This window comes from Ostrea edulis, chromosome 8 (genome assembly GCF_947568905.1).
Source record: "Ostrea edulis chromosome 8, xbOstEdul1.1, whole genome shotgun sequence".
In the NCBI taxonomy this organism is placed as follows: Eukaryota; Metazoa; Mollusca; class Bivalvia; order Ostreida; family Ostreidae; genus Ostrea; species Ostrea edulis.
Window position 1 is genome coordinate 6874844 of NC_079171.1, and position 19455 is coordinate 6894298.

Genomic DNA, 19455 nt, shown 5'->3' on the forward strand with positions numbered 1-19455 from the left:
ATCGCCAATCTACATTTTTCCAAGTAATGATTTTTTTTTCCAGGAAAAGATATACACGATTGCACAACCTATTTTTCATGTATCCTGCGATTGTTTTTTAACTGTGTTGTTTGATGGGTATTTTTGATTTTACGAAGCTCTTCAATTTAAATCGACATAATTCGGTCATAACGATGAACACTTTGACACGAGTGCACCAAATCTTTTATGGTAGGCTATTCATTCGGCGAAAAACGTATTACGTGGATTTCCTTTAAATCAGATAAATCAGTGATTGATATCTTAAATATGTCTTTAAGATTAAAACAGACAATTGCAGTGGGTGTAAGTGTACTCCATGTTTTCGACGCATTATAGCAAGTTGTCTGTTCTGCGAAAACTATACATGTAGATTGCCAAGTTCAAAATTGCCCATCAGCAGTCATTAGGACAGAGAAGGTAAGGAAAGATCGACCCTGCGTAAATTTTAAAGACATATACTATGTTTGTTGCAATTATACCAGGGACCGAAACATTGATTTTGTTTCATTTATGTAAATATTGTTGAATAAGACATATGGCCGCTGTGTTAGTCTTATAAGAAATTGTTACATGCATTCAACTTCGGTAGGGGGATCCTTGTGTTTGTGCACAATACAATTTCCTGTGGAATCATTACACCTGAAAAGTATTGATTGATATTCTGCCCATTTTTCTTTTAAAGTGCGCAGATGCATGCATTGCATGATGCATATAACATGTGGCTAATGTTTCCTACAGACCGGGTGGTAATGTTTGTTGTTAATTGTTTGAGATTTGTAAATATCTCTTTCAAATACGTGCAATTATGGGCAAAATCAAAATGTCGATATCAATTTTTTTTTTAATTCGAATAGTTAATAAAGGGAGGATGACTCCCGTAAGTTTCTGTCATCCGACATCTATAACACTTTAGTGGAAAAGAAAAAAGACAAGTGGCTGTTCAGTATCATATTATAATACTGCATATCTTTAAACATTTGATAGTTTTAAAGGGACTGGTTCACGATTTTTGAGTAAAATATTTTTTTTTTCATTTTTGATGTTAAACATTAAAAATATAACTCATTTAGTGTTGACAGCCAAAATTTTGATTTTCTAAATGCAAGAATAAAAACAATATTTTAGCATTAAATCTGTGTGATGTAAACAGAGACTCGAGTCTTTTAATGTATACAAACAAACCAGTGAAACAATAATTTTGTAATATAAAGCATCTTAATTTTGCAGAGTCACAAATTTTAACTTTTAGATGACACATATTACCCAAAGAATGGTTGAAATGTGAAAGATATGATAAACTTTGATCAATATCCATTTCTTTTGAAAATTTCGTAAGCAGAAACATACCACAATCTTTGTTTACAAAACAAATAATAAACTCCCTAAAATGAGCTTCTGTGATAATGTATGGACATGTATAACCTTATTTTTTATGTAAAATCGTTTAAACATATTAAACAGTAGATTTTGATCATTAAAAGTGAAAAACAAAATGGTGGTGAAAATCGTGAATTAGTCCCTTTAAGGCACAGTTTCCTTTGTGAATAAACATTAGAGAAGGCATACTAAGTGTTATTTGATGGCATCTGTTTACATTTTCTACATGAAAATTTATAATATCAGTTAAAAGAAATATGTGTATTGCGGGTGGGGGAGATGTTTTAAATATATCTTCCGTTTTCCATTGATTTATATTATGTCTTTGTTTTGTCCAATAAATAAACTTTTTTTTTGGAAAATTCATAGAATTGTATTAGCAGCTGCATTATTGTTGTTTTGTATGTCAAGGGACTGTATATTTTGTATTTTTCAAAACAAAGGGTTTGGATACAATGGTATAGGTATATTTGCAGGAAATATCGAATGTAAACATGAATTTGAAATATTCTGTAATGTAAATCTGAACATTTTATGGTGAAGAATGTGGCTATGTATACTAATTGTGAGACCGTTCTTTTCACTGATTATGACAACATATTACTTTTTTATTTGCTAAAGATATATAGCTCGCGGTGGGTATGATCAAACAACCGGGGGTGCTTACTTCGTCTAGGCACCGGATCCCAAGTTTGGTGCGTCCAGGCGTCCGTGTCTCTTCTTCATTTGATTTGTATTAGCTATTGGATTTATGGGATTCATCGTTGTTCGTTATTATTACCTTTATATCACGTGTAAAGTGAATGGTGAAGATAACGAACAGTGATTAATCTCATAACTCCTATAAGCAATACAAAGTAGAGAGTTGGGCAAACACTGACCCCTGGATATATCAGATGTGGGATCAGATGTCTAGGAGGAGTTAGCATCTCTTGTCGACCGGTCATATCCGCCGTGAACCCTATATTATAAATCAGGTAAATAGTATGATGATATATTTATATTGCTTTTTAATAGGGCATGGCTTCAGAGAAAAGGGAAATTGAAATGAATATCTTCTCTAACAAACAGGTAAAAGGAATTTAATTGTGAGACATTCTTACTATCGTATTGTTTGATACTATTTGTTTACATTCGTAATTCATTCACTAAGTGTGTTTGTGACATATACTTCGTGTGTCTGCTACGTTTGTGTCTTTGAAGTAAGCTAAGTATGTAACGTACAATGTATGTGGGTGTGAAGTAAATTTAAAATACCAGTTGTTTTGTTTGACTGTAATTATATTGATGAAAATGTCAATACGTTAATTAATCATCTTATTCTGTCAGCAAGAAAGGGAAGTTACCATAACAGGTAAAGTTAACATAAGAGGAATATTTCATTGTTCGAGCAGTGGATTGAATCTGTAAATCACAAAAGGAAAAAGTCAATTAAAAATCAGAATATATGATAACAGACGAAACCAGAAACTGAAAGAAGAGCGTTTTTACAACAAAGTCTCCGAGGTTTTCAACAATTCCGATGATAACAAATCTGTCCTTTAGTATGAATCAAACTTAGAAGAGGCAAACTTCGTGGTTTGTATAATTTATGAAATTTTGTAGGAAATATATTCAAATAACAGTGGATCCAGATGTTCTGATGAAAGTAACAGTGACAGCGATAAGGGGGGGGGGGGACTGTAAGAGTGGAGTATATTTTCCTTGTAGATGAAATAATGCAATGAGTTGTATAACGAAGTATTTTGTGTCCTAATAATATAATGGGTGTTTTAGGGAAATGCTATTATGATATAATGAATGATTTTCTACATCTATTACGAAGCACTGGAGGCGACATAGCAAGGTATTTGCGAATCGGTGACAGGGAAGGTCTAGAATATTATTTTTTTTTTTGGAACCTGTTAGCCTAACACTCCAGGGGTCTCCTATCACGAAGGATGTAGATATTATGATATATTAACACGCAAAGCCATGTGATATATGCTAAATAACGTTTCAAAAAAAATATGTTAATGTAATGTGAAGATAACGAACAGTGGTCGATCTCATAAGTCATATAAGTAATACAAAATAGATAGTTGGGCAAACACGGATTCATGAATATACCAGAAGTGAGGTGGGGTGCCTAGTAGGAGTTATAATCCCCTTTTAAGATTATTATTATACAACGTTGGCTCACACTGACACACGAATGAAATTTAATTCAAAGTGAAAAAACTTAACTTTGATAATAATTATAACGTACATTAACGTTGTTGTTGTTGATATTCATAATTTGGGATCGGCTAAAATTTCAGATTTTTTTCCTGCTCTACAATGGTTCATGGCCGTTGTATCTGTTTCTAGAGTGAATACATTGTCCAGTAGTAATTATTCTTCTGAATCTGTTGTTTTTAGAAAATCCGTAACTGTAAAACGGAGACTTGGATAAAACTACCACACACAGAGTAGCAATGAATAATTGATAGACAATGTTCAGAACATCACATCATGTCCCATCAAAAGATAAATCATCCTCGACATATCCATTCACAACAGATAATGAGTTGATACTTCAAACAACAGATTGGATAAGATTACCATACACAAAATCATAAAACATTTAAAATAGGCTATTGGGGGAAGACGCAAACCTGAATATGTCAGGGGTGGGATCATGTACCTAAGAGGAGTAAACATCATCTGTCGACCGGTCACATTTACCCAAACTCACTCTGACAGATCTACTAGATACCCCCTTTTACAAAACACCACTGTCATATAAAGATAGTTCTACATGTATGGGGTGTGAAGATATTGAACAGTGATCAATCTCATAATCCCTATAAGTAATACAAAATAGAGAATTGGACAAATACGAACTCTTGGATATATCTGAGGTGGGATCAGGTACAGGGCACAATGAAATGTTGCTACATGACTGTTGGAAGTCTACGGCGGAGAAACTAAAATAATCCCGTTTGTCACATACTTGAGTTGTTAGTTTAACGTTTATATATATTTCCCACAAGATATCTAAGCAAAAAGCAGATGTGCAGCAATCTGTGGTGTCCTTTATTTCGCTTTCACAGGGATATATTGAATCGACCTATAAAATGGTTATTGGTAATAGACTTAAATATTGTCATTCAGTCTTTACAAACATGTGAAATGTGCCGGTAGAAAAAGGTATGCACAGCGCTTTTTATCTGTCATAAATGTGTGTATGTTAATAATGGAAACTAATTCTTACCCTAGAAATCACTCATTTGTCTGTGTTTGATCAAGGATATTCAAGACTACGATGTTCTACATGGCATACCACGATGCAATAGTTTCGCTGGGATGAGAATCGTTGAATTCTTTGATAGAGGTATGATTCATTTTCTGCCTTAAGATATGTGAAAGTATATTAAATAAGTTTAAAGTTGTCCATTATAGAAACTTGTGGGATATATACATGTATGTATATACATGTAAAACTTATACGGTACAAATTTTGATGCACCAGATGCGCATTTCGACAAATTATGTCTCTTCAGTGGTGCTCAACCGAAATGTTTGAAATCGGAAACAACAATGAAATTTTAGAGCTATTATAGGCAAAAACAGTGTGCCAAAAAGGTGGAGTCAAATTCGTTTAAGGATAAGAGCTATGCGTGAGGGAGATAATCCTTAATTTTGAAATGAATTTCTAAATTTTATACATACTATTAAATCAGTTCTCACATTGTATATTGTTAAACGTCCCTCTCGAGAATTTGTCACTCATACGGATACGTCATTTATACATTACATAGGATTTGTGTCAAATTCTTTAACTTCGATTTCTCGAACCCTCGGATATATCGAAGTTTTTCTTTGATCCTAACAAGTTTGACATATAGAAGTTTACTTGTATAAACTTTCTCGAAAAAATTGAACCGATACTAGTATATACCCAGTTGGGTTCAAATATCATAACAACGTACCACAATGCTACATACACGTTTGTGTTGTCAATGTCTCTATTGTCTTTAGGGCACTGCATGCAAGGTGAAGATAACGTACAGTGATCAATCTCATAACTCCTATAAGCAATACAACGAATACCAGTAAAATCAGTTCTCACTTACAAATCATTGATTGTATACTGTTTAACGTCCCTCTCAAGAATTGTTCACTCATATGGAGACGTCACCATTGCTTGAGAAATGCTACATTGTGTGTGCTTCTGCTTGGCGCTAATGACAATGAGCAGGGGAGGATCTTTATCGTGCCACGCCTGTAGTGACACGGGACCTCGGTTTTTTTGCGGTTTCATTCCACAGACCTCACCGTTTAGTCCCCTCTTTCAACAAGCAAACGGACCCATTCTAACCATGATCCAAACACGACTGCATTGAAACATGCATCTTCTTGGATTCATTAATTCAATAAATGAAATATGCATATTATTAATATTCAAAGGTGATCTGAACAAATCAATATAACCAATGACATGCATTTTAACAAATCCAGAATATATTGGAGGTTTGGGAGCCTAAATCTTGAATGCATACATTTCATTTTTTTCACAATATATTAGTAAGTAACGGGTAGGTTTTGTATGGCAGCTAGTAGAGACCTGCTATGTGGACACCTGTATATACAATCCTTTGTCTTAAAGTATAATGAAGATCAAGGCTATGGTTGAAGTTTAAATGTCAAATATGATGATGTCATTCGCAAAATATGTATTTTTTTTTTCTTATTCAAATTTTCCAAGAAGTCCAAAATATCCAAAATCCTAAGTTAAATTATCTGTATACTAAAATATATCAATCCCCGTGTCATTCCGTCCATTGTGTTTTTATTCTAAACTATGAATTATACATCTTCTTTTGAGAAATATTTTATATATGTAGCTTTTCCAACTCTATATTCTCTATTGTTCATATAAGTTATAAGGTCAATCATTATCCCTTATATTTGCCTTTCATTGAAGAGAACGATTTCACGAATTCAGAAAACCGGTCTAGGGAAGACTTTACATGTACTTTTTCCCAAACCTAATCCCCAGTTTGTGTAAAATGAAGATAAGTGTACAAGTTTTAATTTGCGAAGTTGGATCCAGATATAAAGAGGTAAACATACTTTAGATGTTCTTTGGTATTTTGATAATGAAACCTCCGAAAACAGAAATATGTGCACATCTCGGAAATGAGCGTGATTAAAGAAGCAAATTTGAGTTCCCACGTTTCCCAAAACCTTCCTGGCCCATAAAAATGTTCCTTGATCTCCATACTTTATGTAATTTCGCAAATTTTATGATCGTTATAACGATCTAGCTCGTCAATACAACCTATCATTTGGTCAAATGCTGTCTGACGTGTTTCATACTGATTGTTGAACCGTTCTTGCCACACTAATTTTGACTGCAGATAACTCCATTTACCTGAACAGGATATAGGGCTCACGGCGGGTGTGACCGGTCCACAGGGGATTCTTACTCGTCCTAGGCACCTGAGCCCACCTCTGGTGTGTCCAGAGGTTCGTGTGTGCTCAACTATCTATTTTGTATTGCTTGTTGGAGTTATGAGATTGGTCACTGTTCGTTATCTTCATCTTTCATGATATTTATGACAGTTCCTTACCTTCATTGTTCATGCCTAAACAATTTCAGATGTGTAACTCATTTAAAGGATATAGTTACGACAAACCACTAAATGTACCACATATAATCTGTTTAGTAGTAGAACTGAAATTCATAGACGTATTGAAAAGTGTAGCTAATATTTTGTAGATAAAATCGAAATAGGACAGCGGGTAGTCCGTGGAGTTGATTGGGAGAAAGGAGACAAGGATGGAGGGGAAGGAAACGTGGGCACTGTGGTGGAAATCCTCAACAACTCTCAACAGGTGCGCGTCCAGTGGGATTCCCAGGACACTCTGAACCGGGATACATGTGTTTATAGAACAGGGTTGGAGAGGAAATATGATCTACGACTTTTTGATAATGCACAGACAGGTGAATGTATTGTTGACTTGAGATTCATCGACGGCTGATGGTATCTCCGAAATTCTGAAGGAATAAGATTGTACAGTAATTCTGGCACGAAACACACCATAGTGCAGTTGACCTCATGTCAACATGCATTTGTATTTTTGACCACTCTAACGAAGTTATAACTCGCGAATTGTTGAATTTCAACAAGACAATATATAGAAACCCCTATACTATCAAAATACTAGTTCCTTCGATTTGAAAAATGGTCATACGCAAACATGAGTGCATAGAAAGTTATGAAATCATTGATAATGGAATATATTACTTGTATTATAAATATTCGAGATGATCTATTGAAAACTAGCGATGATGCTTATTGTTAATTATAGGTGTACATCACAAGTTTTTCGAGTGTGATAATTGCAATGCCCTACCAATCCGGGGAATGAGGTGGCGCTGTTTGTACTGCAAGGATCATGATCTATGCACGAACTGCTATATGAATGACTCTCACAACCTAGACCATGCATTCGAAAGATACCAAGGAATGAAAAAAATGAGGTATATTTCCTAAGAGAAAGACTCTACGTGCTGAAACTGCAACGGTTAGATATCGAAATTATACACAAGACTTTAAAAAGCAAGACTTGACAACTCAACAATTAGGTCAATTTACTGCTGATATAAGTTTATTCTTAACGTAAAATTTGGTTGACTGAGAACACTGATTTATATTTAATAACTGAATTTGGTTTGGGAACACATTCACGTTATGTCCATTGAAAAAAAAATGGAGCATAATGATCTGACCCTGTCGGCCGGTAGATTTGTAGACCAATTTCCTAAAGACCCTTTATTGCACAGTCAAGAACACTACTTTGTTTAACTCTAGATAATACATTACCGCTATTGCTTTTCAGGTCAAATATCAAGGATGAAATTCAAAAATCGAAATTACCCATTGATTCACAGTTACCAAAGTTGGTATACTGGTTGTCCCTAGAGTAGATTTTGAGGTCATAAATTGAAAGGTCAAGGGTCAAACTGGACATAGTACGATACTGCTTGCCGAAAATATTAAGTACGCTTTACTTACTGCACATCAAACGAGTAACTCTATCTAGGGAGTGTATGACTCCTACTAACATTGAGGTCAAAATGTAAGAATGTAAAAAGTCAATGATCAAACTATTCTTGACATAAAATATTACCCTTTTAACATATGATTGACAGTTTGAAACTTGGTACAGTGGTTACCCATAAAAAGTGAATGACAATCATTGGTTTAGATTAAAAGGTCAAGAGCGAAACTGGACATAGCGACATATCTTGAGGATTTCTTGATAAACAGCAAAGCTGGTACTCTAGTTGTACCTAAGGAACAGAAGCCGCCTTTTGATTTTGAAATGGCAAGATAAGTGGTCAAATTACACCGATTTGTAACTTATAAGAGTTATGAGATTGATCGTTGTTCGTTATCTTCACCTTTCATCGATCAATATATAATGCATATCTCTAGCTTTGTACATTGTACGGCGTAGATAATCCATACTGATTTTGAGATCACTATGTCAAACATGGTTAAATTATTTTGCTATCTTAAAATCACTTTACTTGATTGATATCAAAGTCTACTCACTGGTTTCCTCTAAAGCGTGGATGTATCTAAGTGGTTTACCCATCAGAAGGTAAAAGGTCATGATTCGTGGGTTTGTTTTTTGGAAGTGTATATCTTTTTGTACATAAAACACTGCAAACATTCAGATACAATATATGTATGAACGGTGAAGATAACGAACAGTGCCTAATTTCACCAGTCCCATAAGCAATACAAAATAGGGAGTTTGGCAAACACGGACGCTTGCATATAAATTGACATAAGTGAGAGGTGAAGATAACGAACAGTAAAAAAAGTATCATATGTGAAATATATCAACTATTTACAATCCTATCTGTTTCATTAAAAGATATTTTCACTTGGAAGAAACTTCTCGAAGCATACAATACGTCGCATTTCACCAGAAATCGAAATGTCGATTGACCTGTGAATCGCAGTCAGTCCCTTGCTTATATTTTAGCGTGTCGGATTAAACTGACAATGCTGTTAAATAATATTTTTAATGTAGTTTTGAACTTAAAACTAAACGCAAACCATTAGTTATATTATATCATTAATCGGTCCTTGATACCCCTTGCTTGTCGTAAGAGACGAATAAATGGGGGCGGTCCTTCTAACAAGACTGCAAAAACAGAGGGACGTATTAGATAATGCTGGGTATCATAAAAAACCTCTCTTCTCAAAGGCTGTAATAGCCGAACATAGGTCTAAATTTTGTGACCCTTCGTCAGCAATGGTGACGTCCCCATATGAGTCAAATATTATTGAGGGGGCCGTTAAACAATATACAATCAATCAATCAATCATTATCATTTTCGGGTAAGTAGAATATATTTGAAGACGTGTTGCGCGTAATGCCAGGAGTGAAGTGATTTCCCGTACTTTCTGTATGGGTGTGATAAAGGCGCTGTAAAGTGAACGTTAGGAATACTTGTGTAGGTTAAAGATGGTTTATGTTATCGAGATTCATTGTAAAATCACCTTCACTTAAAAATATATGTAGTCTGTACTCCGATTATACGAAGAATCAAGACGACTGCGTTGTAACTGTCCAGGCATTGTCATAAGTGAATTTTTGTGCAGAAGTAATTTCTATTTATCAGTGTTTGTCCACGTTTTTATAAACCTAGGTTTGTACCAATTTGCTGTGAAGCTAATATTTACCTGTTTTCACTAAATAACCTAACATGGAGTATGGCATAATTTCTATAATCTACTTCACGTATCATTAAGCATTGAACCTAGTTAGATGACAACGCATACATTTGTAATATAGATGTTAGGTACATTCCTTATTTTTACCTTTAAATTCCGGAGATGACATTTATTATTCATACGATAGCATATATCAAGATATGAACATAATACATCAATATTTTGTTTTTAAAATTATGGTTTAACCGATGAAATGGTGATAAGTTCATTATATGTTGCTAAATTTTATTGTTAACATACACAGAATCAATGTTTTTTTTTACATGAATGAATTGTGCTTAGTGACGTCCAAGTAAATATATATATAGGTCGACTGTAACACATTCAAATATAATGTTTGATAATTGAAATTAATTGAAACAAACTTTTTTGGATTGCCTAAATTATACGGTTCTATTATTAGATATCAATGTTGTAGAGATTGTTTCTCTACCTTGGAATAACAAAAATATGCCTTGTCTTTATTACAGAAAGTAAATCTCTTGGAAAATGTCATAATTTTCCCGTCTCGTGTAAAAGCTAGTGGATGTCAAGTTATGTAATAAAAATACTTTATTGCAATGCTATTAAGTCCTAAATAACCACTTTCAGTCCTCAATATAGCATATGTACATATCTTACAGCGTCAATGTAGGAACACGGACAGATTCACGTGAATTGCAAACTAGTGGGGTATTTCCTTTATGTGACGTTAAATACAGAAAAGATACAAAAGTGGCAGGTAACTCTCCTTTTCACATATTGCCATTACACCCGTAGCATAGATTATCATTTGAGTGCGGATTACAAGTTGTGATCCATATACATTTTCATGAATTATCCGACTTTCTTTGATGATGAAAATATGCTGAAAATAGAAATACATGAAATTAGTCGATTAGGTCGTATATATATAGTTTGTTTTGATAAAGAATATATATTAAGCTCAAGCTTTCGAAAATTTAAAAAAAATCATGTGTGTGATTATTTCTGAATGAATGCTAATGAAAATCTTTATATGATGCACAAAAACATAATCTTTTTTTTTATTTGTGTTCATAATTTAAATAGTGTCATTGGATGTTTCTTTTGTTTACAAAAACTGACGATCTTTTAGGTACCCTTATCGGTATTGATGACATCACATTTGCAGAGCCCGAGAGAGTGAAGTATTTCCAGGACCATCTGCAGGAAATAAGTAAAGGTATTCTCTTTAATTTGACAATTTTAAGTACAATCAAAACCCTTATTATCGCAGGACGTCTAAAATAATAATCTAATTCGAATAAAGTTTCCCTTATAAAATATGACATTCATTAAGTAAAATCAAATATTTTAAACATATATCACGCTGGAAAAGATACCCACCCCCACTCCACCCCCATCCCTTGTTAATATCCATTTGCCTTTAAGTATTTCCTTTGCATTTCTGCTTCATACTTAGAAATTTTATTGAAAGTAGACATTAACGGCAAACTGACAACTCATTACAAACGGGATGATTTCAGCTTCACCATCGTCAACTCCCATATTTGTGTAGCAATATTCCATTATCACCTGCAAATGGAGTTTATATATCTCAACTGATCCGATATGCAAGAGCTTGTTCTGTGTATAGTGAGTTTTTAAATCGAGGTAAGCTACTAACAAACAAGTTGATGGTACAGGGGTTTTAACAGTCTCGATGGAAGGGAGCATTTCGCAAACTCTAGGGTCGTTATAACGATCTAGCTCGTCAATATAACCTACCATTGGGTCAAATGCTGTCTGACGTGTTTCATACCGATTGTTAAACAGCTCTTAACACACTAATTTTGACTGCGGATAACTCTGTTTACCTGATCATGATATAGGGCTCACGGCGTGTATGACCGGTCGACAGGGGATGCTTACTCCTCCTGGGCACCTGATCCCATCTCTGGTGTGTCCAGGGGTCCGTGTTTGCCCAACTATGTATTTTGTATTGCTTGTAGGAGTTATGAGATTGATCACTGTTTGTTATCTTCACCTTTCACGAAACTCTTTGAGAAGTAAAACAAAGCCACTTCAAATTGAAATTTTCTTTCCAAAATCCATATTACTTTCTTTAAAGAATGTTCTCTTCCCTCGAAAAACATCCCATTGGAATCCATATTCCAGAAGTAGAAGTTTCATAACAGATTTTGAAAACTGTTATTTTTTTTAGCATTCTATTACACCCAATGTGGTTATTTCTCTAATGATATATGTTAAAAATAGAAACTAGAGCATTCCCTGTTGAGCTTTGCACCCGCCCTGATTTTGATTACGTCAAAAATAATGATAACATATATACATTATTGGATGGGCTGATTATGACTACGAGTAAATCAGTTGACCTGCTCAAGATAGAGGGCCCACGGTGGGTGTGACTAATGAACAGGAGATAATTACTCGTCCTCGGCATCTCACCGAACCTCCGTTATGCCCAGGGCCCCGTACTTGTCCTATTTTGAATTTCTTATTGGAGTTATGAGATTAATTACTGTTGGTTATCTTCACCTTTCATTCTTCTCGTATTTGTGTGGGCAATCTCATTAACCCTGCAAAGAATACGATATTGAGAATAGGGTATACACTGATTATGACAACAACATATGAGAGAACAGGTTCCTAAAAAGCATAACATTTTGACAGAAGTCGATTGTAGTATAAATCAGTATGTAAAGAAATATATGAAATGAAACTTCCGTTACTGGGGGTATGAAATATATATATATATATATATATATATATATATATATATATATATATATATACATATATGGATTGCTGGTAATCTTATTATAGTCAATGCAGCCATAGGAATTCGAGTTGTGGAAAGGTCTGACAATGAACACGTGACAGTTGGAACAATCACCAGTGTAAAGGTGTGTAGGGAGATACCCCAATGTATTGTAAGAATGTAACACTTACTGAATGTCATATCAACCGGATATATTCTGATAAACATATCTCACTTGGACATTAAATTTTCCTTTGTGATTTCTTTTTAAATATAGGAAATCAAAACAGAAGAAATAGTATTAAAAGGAGGACGGCCACTGGGGAGTCAAAGTAATCGTGACCCGTCATTAGAAGAGCAAGGGTCTTCCAACCCAAATCAAAAAATGGAATTCCAACCGGAAGACAAATCTGTTGAGCATTGTTCAGTCACCGTGCAGTGGGACGATGGCGTACAAGATGAAAATGTTGAAACGAGTAAAACTGAAATATTGTTGTTCGACAACAGCCAAAAAGGTAACATGCTCGTCTAAGAGAGAGAAAGAGAGAGAGCGAGAGAGAAAAAGAAAGCGAGAGCGAGAGAGAAAGCGAGAGATAGAGAGAGCGATCACCCCCCCCCCCTGAAAATACATGACGGTATCAACTGAGATACTACGTGGTATTAATGAAAAGTGTGTCAGGTCACGCCCTCATGTATTTGCATACGTAAACTTTTTCCTTACTCCTAGACACCTGTTCCCACTTCTGGTATCCAGGATTCCGCGTTTGCTTAACTTTCTTTTCTGGGACAGCCAGAGAGAAAACATAGACATTGCTATTTTAGGATATTCTTGATATTTTTATCTTTGATACAGTAATGTTTACCGTACTACTCACGATGGATGAGTCTCAGGTTTGCTATTGGATGTATATTGGAAAACAAATTTCCGGAAATTATTAAAAGATTTGTAGAATTAACAAAAAATAAAATATAGATTCAAACAAGAAAGTCCTGCAAAGCATATCCTTTTTTTATTTTGATGAAAAATTCAAGATAACGAATTGTGATAAACTTTGTATAGAGAATATACATTTTGAAACTGACAAATACCTGGATATACCAGAGGTCGAATCGGGTGCTTAAAAAGAAGCATCTGTTGACCGGCCACATCCACCGTGAGCCCAATACCTAGGGGATGCTTACTACTGCTGGCCTCGTGATTCAACCTCTCTTCTATCCAGGAGTACGTTAATAAATGATGTTAGATGAAAAGATGAAGATAAACAATATTGACCAATTTTATACATTTTTTACCAACATTCGGTATTTTTAGGGATTAAGCAAGGCGCTGCGTGCGATGTATGCGACACTGGATACAGGATCAAAGGAATGAGATGGAAATGTACTGAGTGTCCTGACTATGACCTTTGTACATCATGCTACATGTCTGCAAAAGATGAACATCTCGATCATAAATTCCAACGAATCACTGAACCTGGCGAAAGGTAATATAAGGATATTATGTAACGGTGTGTAACGATGTAATCTATACGTCAATTGTTATCAATGCATGAGTTGAATTCACATAAAAAATAATAAAATTAATTGAAGCTTTTAATATGGAAAGTATCTGTCTGATTTATTTAAAGAATCAAAACAGTACATCAGCGAAAAGTCAAATAAAACAAAACAGATGAATTGAAACTTACATTTAAACGTGCTTTGATACATATATTTCATCAATTAAAAATAATGATATAACGTACATCCAAACTATAGTATCCAAATTATAGTATGATATGACAATCCCATTTCTGTAGGAAAATGACAATATGACTGTATTAAAATATCAGTAATGCTTTTGATTTCTAAATCAACAATACACGTACTAGAAAAAAAATGGAAACCTCACGCAGAGATCAAGAAGGAAAAGTGAAGACGGCTCTAGGAATATTCAAAGGCGCCAAGGTTCAGGAACTGGAAAGCAGTACAGGTATGACCCAACACAACGCATAATAACAAAATAGGTGTGATAATAGATTAGTTACAGACACAGACCAGTTAGCACTATATGGAGGACGAACATAACGGAAAACGATCAATCTCATACCTCCTATAATCAATACAAAATAGATACTTGGGCAAACACGGACCCCTGGATACACCAGAGGTGGGATCAGGTGCCCAGGAGGAGCAAGCATCCCTGTCGACCGGTCCCACCCGCCGTGAGCCCTATATCTTGATTAATGCTACGTTGGTTTAGCAAAATATATTGTTATAACGATCATATAATTTGAGAATTGCTGATTCTAAACGAGACTATTGGAACCCCTGCACCAACAACTTGTTTGTCTGTAACCTTATTCGATTTAAAAACTGGCCATAAGTAGAACCAGCTCTTGCATATCAAATCACTTGATATATATATATATATATATATATATATATATATATATATATATATATATATTACTTATGGTTATACCCTGAGTATGATGCAATAAATTCCAATGGACTCAATATAATATACTGCATAGTCTTTCACATCTTCTTCATCCTTAGATATTATATTGCACAAAGGCAAACTAACAATTAACTTTATTATAAACGAAATGACTGTATATGATACGTGTGTCTCCCAACTGATTTGATACGCAATATCTTCTTCTGCGTATTGTCATTTTTAAAAATCGAGGCAAGAAACTGAAAAACAAGTCGATGTTACAGAGTTTCAAAAGTTTTCTTTCAGAGTCAGCATTTCGCAGATTTTATGATCGTTATGACAATGTTATTTGCCAATTCAACCTAGAATTAGATAAAATGCTGTCTGACAAGTTCCATACAAATTGAGGCCATTCTTCGACTATGGACTACTATTTGTATCTAATTAAGGTGCTTGGCTCACGATGGGTGTGATTGATCAAATGGAAATACTCACTCTTCTTAGGTATCTGGTCCCACTTCTAGAATGTCCAGGGATTTGTGTATGTCTAACTCTCTATCTTGCATTAATTAGAGGAATTCATGAGGTTGATTGCAGTTCGTAATATTCACCTTTCACAAGTTTAGGCATAAAACGACGCTATGAAATCGTGAACTATAAAGCCAATCCGATACAGAGGTGGGATACCAATCACATACTTGGTTTCAGGCTGAAACATCAAGTGGTAATTTCCTATTTTGAAAATCACTTATATTTTCATAAGTTTCGAATATGGAGTATGAAACACAAAAATGAACTTTATATATAACAATATAAAATGTCAAACTGAAATCGATATACATTTAGAAATAAAGAGCACAGTGGAAGAGCTATGGCATAACAGAGTAAACAACCCAAGGTGTATTTTCGTTGTTAACAAAGCTAACGGCAAGGTAAGTTTTGCTAGGAGCAATGAGTCGAAGAAGTAATGATTGTGTATTATTTACCTCCCCATATATATGTTATTACTGTATGTACGTTTAGATATCCTTTTACGTATTTCTGTCTTTTAAAACAGTAATTGAAGCACAACATATCTAACTTCGTTTCAGACTTTAGTTTGTAAATTATATCTTTGTTGTATAGTTCGGTTTCTTGTACGTGATTTTTGTATTTCCAACAGTGATTCATACAAATGTAGTCTATAAAGTGATAAATATTATTTGACGGACGACTTACCTTATCGGGCCCAAGGCCGGTGTGATCGGTCGGCAGGGGGTATCCGCCCCTCCTAGGCAGCTGACCCACCTCTGGTGCGTTCAGGGGTCCCTGTTAACCTGGACCTTCATTTGTATTTTCATTAGTGGAACATTTTCGTTTGTTCTGAGGAATATATGTTATATCCCTGGGGTTTATTGAATTGATTGTGACGTTGAATATTCCCGTACTTATAATGATTTGTATGTCCTTTTACATCCACTGTTTGACTCTGACACTTGCAGGTATCGAATATTGTTTGATTATATATAAGAAACCATGTCTATTTCAGAATCAAGAAATCAGAGGACAGTTTACTGATTTTCAGAGCGACAATTACAACAATGCCACCTTTTATTATCCTTCTCATTTGCCTGGTTTGGGAAAATGTATGTTTCGGATTTAGATAACCTGGACTGAAAGCTCAAGTGAGCTATTCTGATCATCTGATGTCCATCGTCTGTCCGTCTGTCCGTCTATCTGTCTATCCGTCTGTCTGTTTGTAAACTTGTTTTTTTACATTTTCGACTTATTCTCCAGAACCACTGGGGCAATTTCGACCACACTAAGTCAAAAGCATCCTTGGGTATAAGGATTTCAAGTTTGTTCAAATGAAGGGACATGCCCCTTTCAAAGGGGAGATAATCACAAAAATGCATTAATAGGGTGGGGTCACTTAAAAATTTTCTTTTCAAGAACCATTGAGCAAGAAAACCTGATATTTACATGAAACTTTAGTGACACAATGCAAATTCAAGTCTGAAAAAATTAATGATCCCCGAAGGTAGTATGGGCCACAATAGGGGATCAAAGTTTTACATACAAATATATAGGAAAAATCTTTAAAAATCTTCTCAAGAACCACTGAGCCAGAAAAGCTGATATTTACATGAAAGCTTTCTCATATATTGTAGATATAAGTTTGTTCAAATCATAGCCCCCGGGGATGGGATGGGACCACAAGGGGGATCAAAGTTTTACATATAAATATATAGGGAAACACTTTAAAAATCTTCTTGTCAAGAACCAGTGGGCCAACGATGTTGAGATTCACATGAAAGTTTTCTGACAGAGTGTACATTCAAGTTTGCAAAAATCATGACCTCCAGGGATGGCTGGGGTCCTAAAAGGGACTATGTATTTACATGAAAATATTTATGAAAAGCATTCAGATATTGGCCAAGGTGACTAAGGTGGGCGGTATGGCCCATGGGCCTCTTGTTTAACTGCACATCTTTCTCTGTAACTATTATGAGCATTATCATGTAAGATGTGCATGCTGTGTCTGAATATTACGTTATATTTTGAATTATAGTTTTGATACGGAACATAAACAAACAATATAAAGTAAATAGATTTTTAAGGATATATACACTAGTTAGATTCAGACAACATTAGGATGCGAAGACGCAGATTAGGCAGCACAATATAAATAACGATGTAAATGTGTTTATCATTTCATACCATGTGAAATGTTTAAAGTATCGCATGCGTAATAGTAAATATTTTTTTTTAGAATAGCTATAAAAGGGCACATAAGGGATGAACACAGCTATAACACTAATAAATATTCTATTACACCCTACTTTGTGAGCAATCGTCGTAAATCATATAAAATATGCAAGTATGTGATTGATTTAGTGTGAATAAGATATTCACAGTTCGTGTGATTGAGATATAGGGCTTTTGGTGGGTGTGACCGGTCGACAGGGGATGCTTACTTCTCCTAGGTACCTGACCCCTACCTCCGGTATATACAGGGTTCCGTGTTTGCCGCCTCTCTATTTCATATTACTTGTGTGAGCTGTGATATTGATCACTGATCGTTATCTTCACCTAGCATTATATGAAGTGCACTATACTTAATTCACATTCCATTTGGGGTTTTCCTATTTCACGACATAAAAATGAGTGTAAATTCATTGATCTTAAAATAACATGATTCTGTTGATGCAATTTTCATATTCCTATTTGCATAGGCTCTAATTGACCGTAACTTACGTGCATACATATTTATCTAATGAATAGATGAATATTACGAACAGTGATACTTTTGCGATTGACGGCTGTTGGTTATTCTTTGGAATATTTCTATCAGGTGCACTGGTGACGAAGCAGTATTCACCTTCCAGTTTACCTTTTCAGTAAGAGATTGTTCCTTAGTTTGGTCTGTTATTGTATCATTATTTTTATGTCGACTTCCCATATTTATGTAGCAATATTACATTATCGCTTGCATATCCTGCCTATGTGTCTCAAATGATTCATTACGCAAGAGCGGCTTCTGGGTATCATAATTGGTTTTTTTTAATCGATGCAGGCTATTGACAAATATGTTGATGTTACAGTTTCTCTTAAAATAAGAATTTTGCAAATTATTTAGTTTATCCAAACGACCTGTCATTAGGTCAAATGTTATTTTGCATGTTTCAACCGTTTTACACACTGGTTTTGACTTCGGATCACTTTGTTTATCTGATCAAGTTGTAGGACTCACTGCGGGTGAAACATGTCAGCAAAATAAATAGTTGTCGTTTTATTAGAGTGTTGTATGTGTCTCTTAATAAAGACACAGATTGTGCCAAATATTTGAGGTTTAAATGGCAATTGTGACTTGTAATTCTTAGGGCTTATGGATAGATCGATCGATATATAGATAGGTAGATAGATATATAGATATATGAATAGACAGACAGATAGATAGATAGATAGATATATAGATAGATAGAGAGATAGATAGATAGATAGATATATTGATGGATATATGTATAGCTAGATAGATAGATATGTAGATAGATAGATATATATAAAGATACAATGCAATATGTGTCCACGAACATCCATTTTCAGATATCCAGGGATACGTTAAAGTAGAAGACGAAAGCAGCAAAGTA

At 34.7% G+C, this 19455-nt stretch overlaps 1 protein-coding gene across 1 annotated transcript in view; it reads left to right on the top strand.

Annotated features, from left to right (window-relative positions):
• The first annotated feature begins 2418 nt into the window (after window positions 1-2418).
• Window positions 2419-19455, top strand: part of LOC125661031 (uncharacterized) — a 36302-nt gene continuing 19265 nt past the window's right edge. Inside the window, exons 1-13 of the mRNA XM_056146847.1 lie at window positions 2419-2469; window positions 2728-2752; window positions 7145-7369; window positions 7738-7909; window positions 10805-10902; window positions 11278-11364; window positions 12969-13048; window positions 13181-13418; window positions 14216-14387; window positions 14775-14875; window positions 16172-16257; window positions 16854-16950; window positions 19412-19452. Of these exons, the coding sequence (XP_056002822.1) occupies window positions 2419-2469; window positions 2728-2752; window positions 7145-7369; window positions 7738-7909; window positions 10805-10902; window positions 11278-11364; window positions 12969-13048; window positions 13181-13418; window positions 14216-14387; window positions 14775-14875; window positions 16172-16257; window positions 16854-16950; window positions 19412-19452 (1473 nt within the window). The remainder of the gene's footprint in view (window positions 2470-2727; window positions 2753-7144; window positions 7370-7737; window positions 7910-10804; window positions 10903-11277; window positions 11365-12968; window positions 13049-13180; window positions 13419-14215; window positions 14388-14774; window positions 14876-16171; window positions 16258-16853; window positions 16951-19411; window positions 19453-19455) is intronic.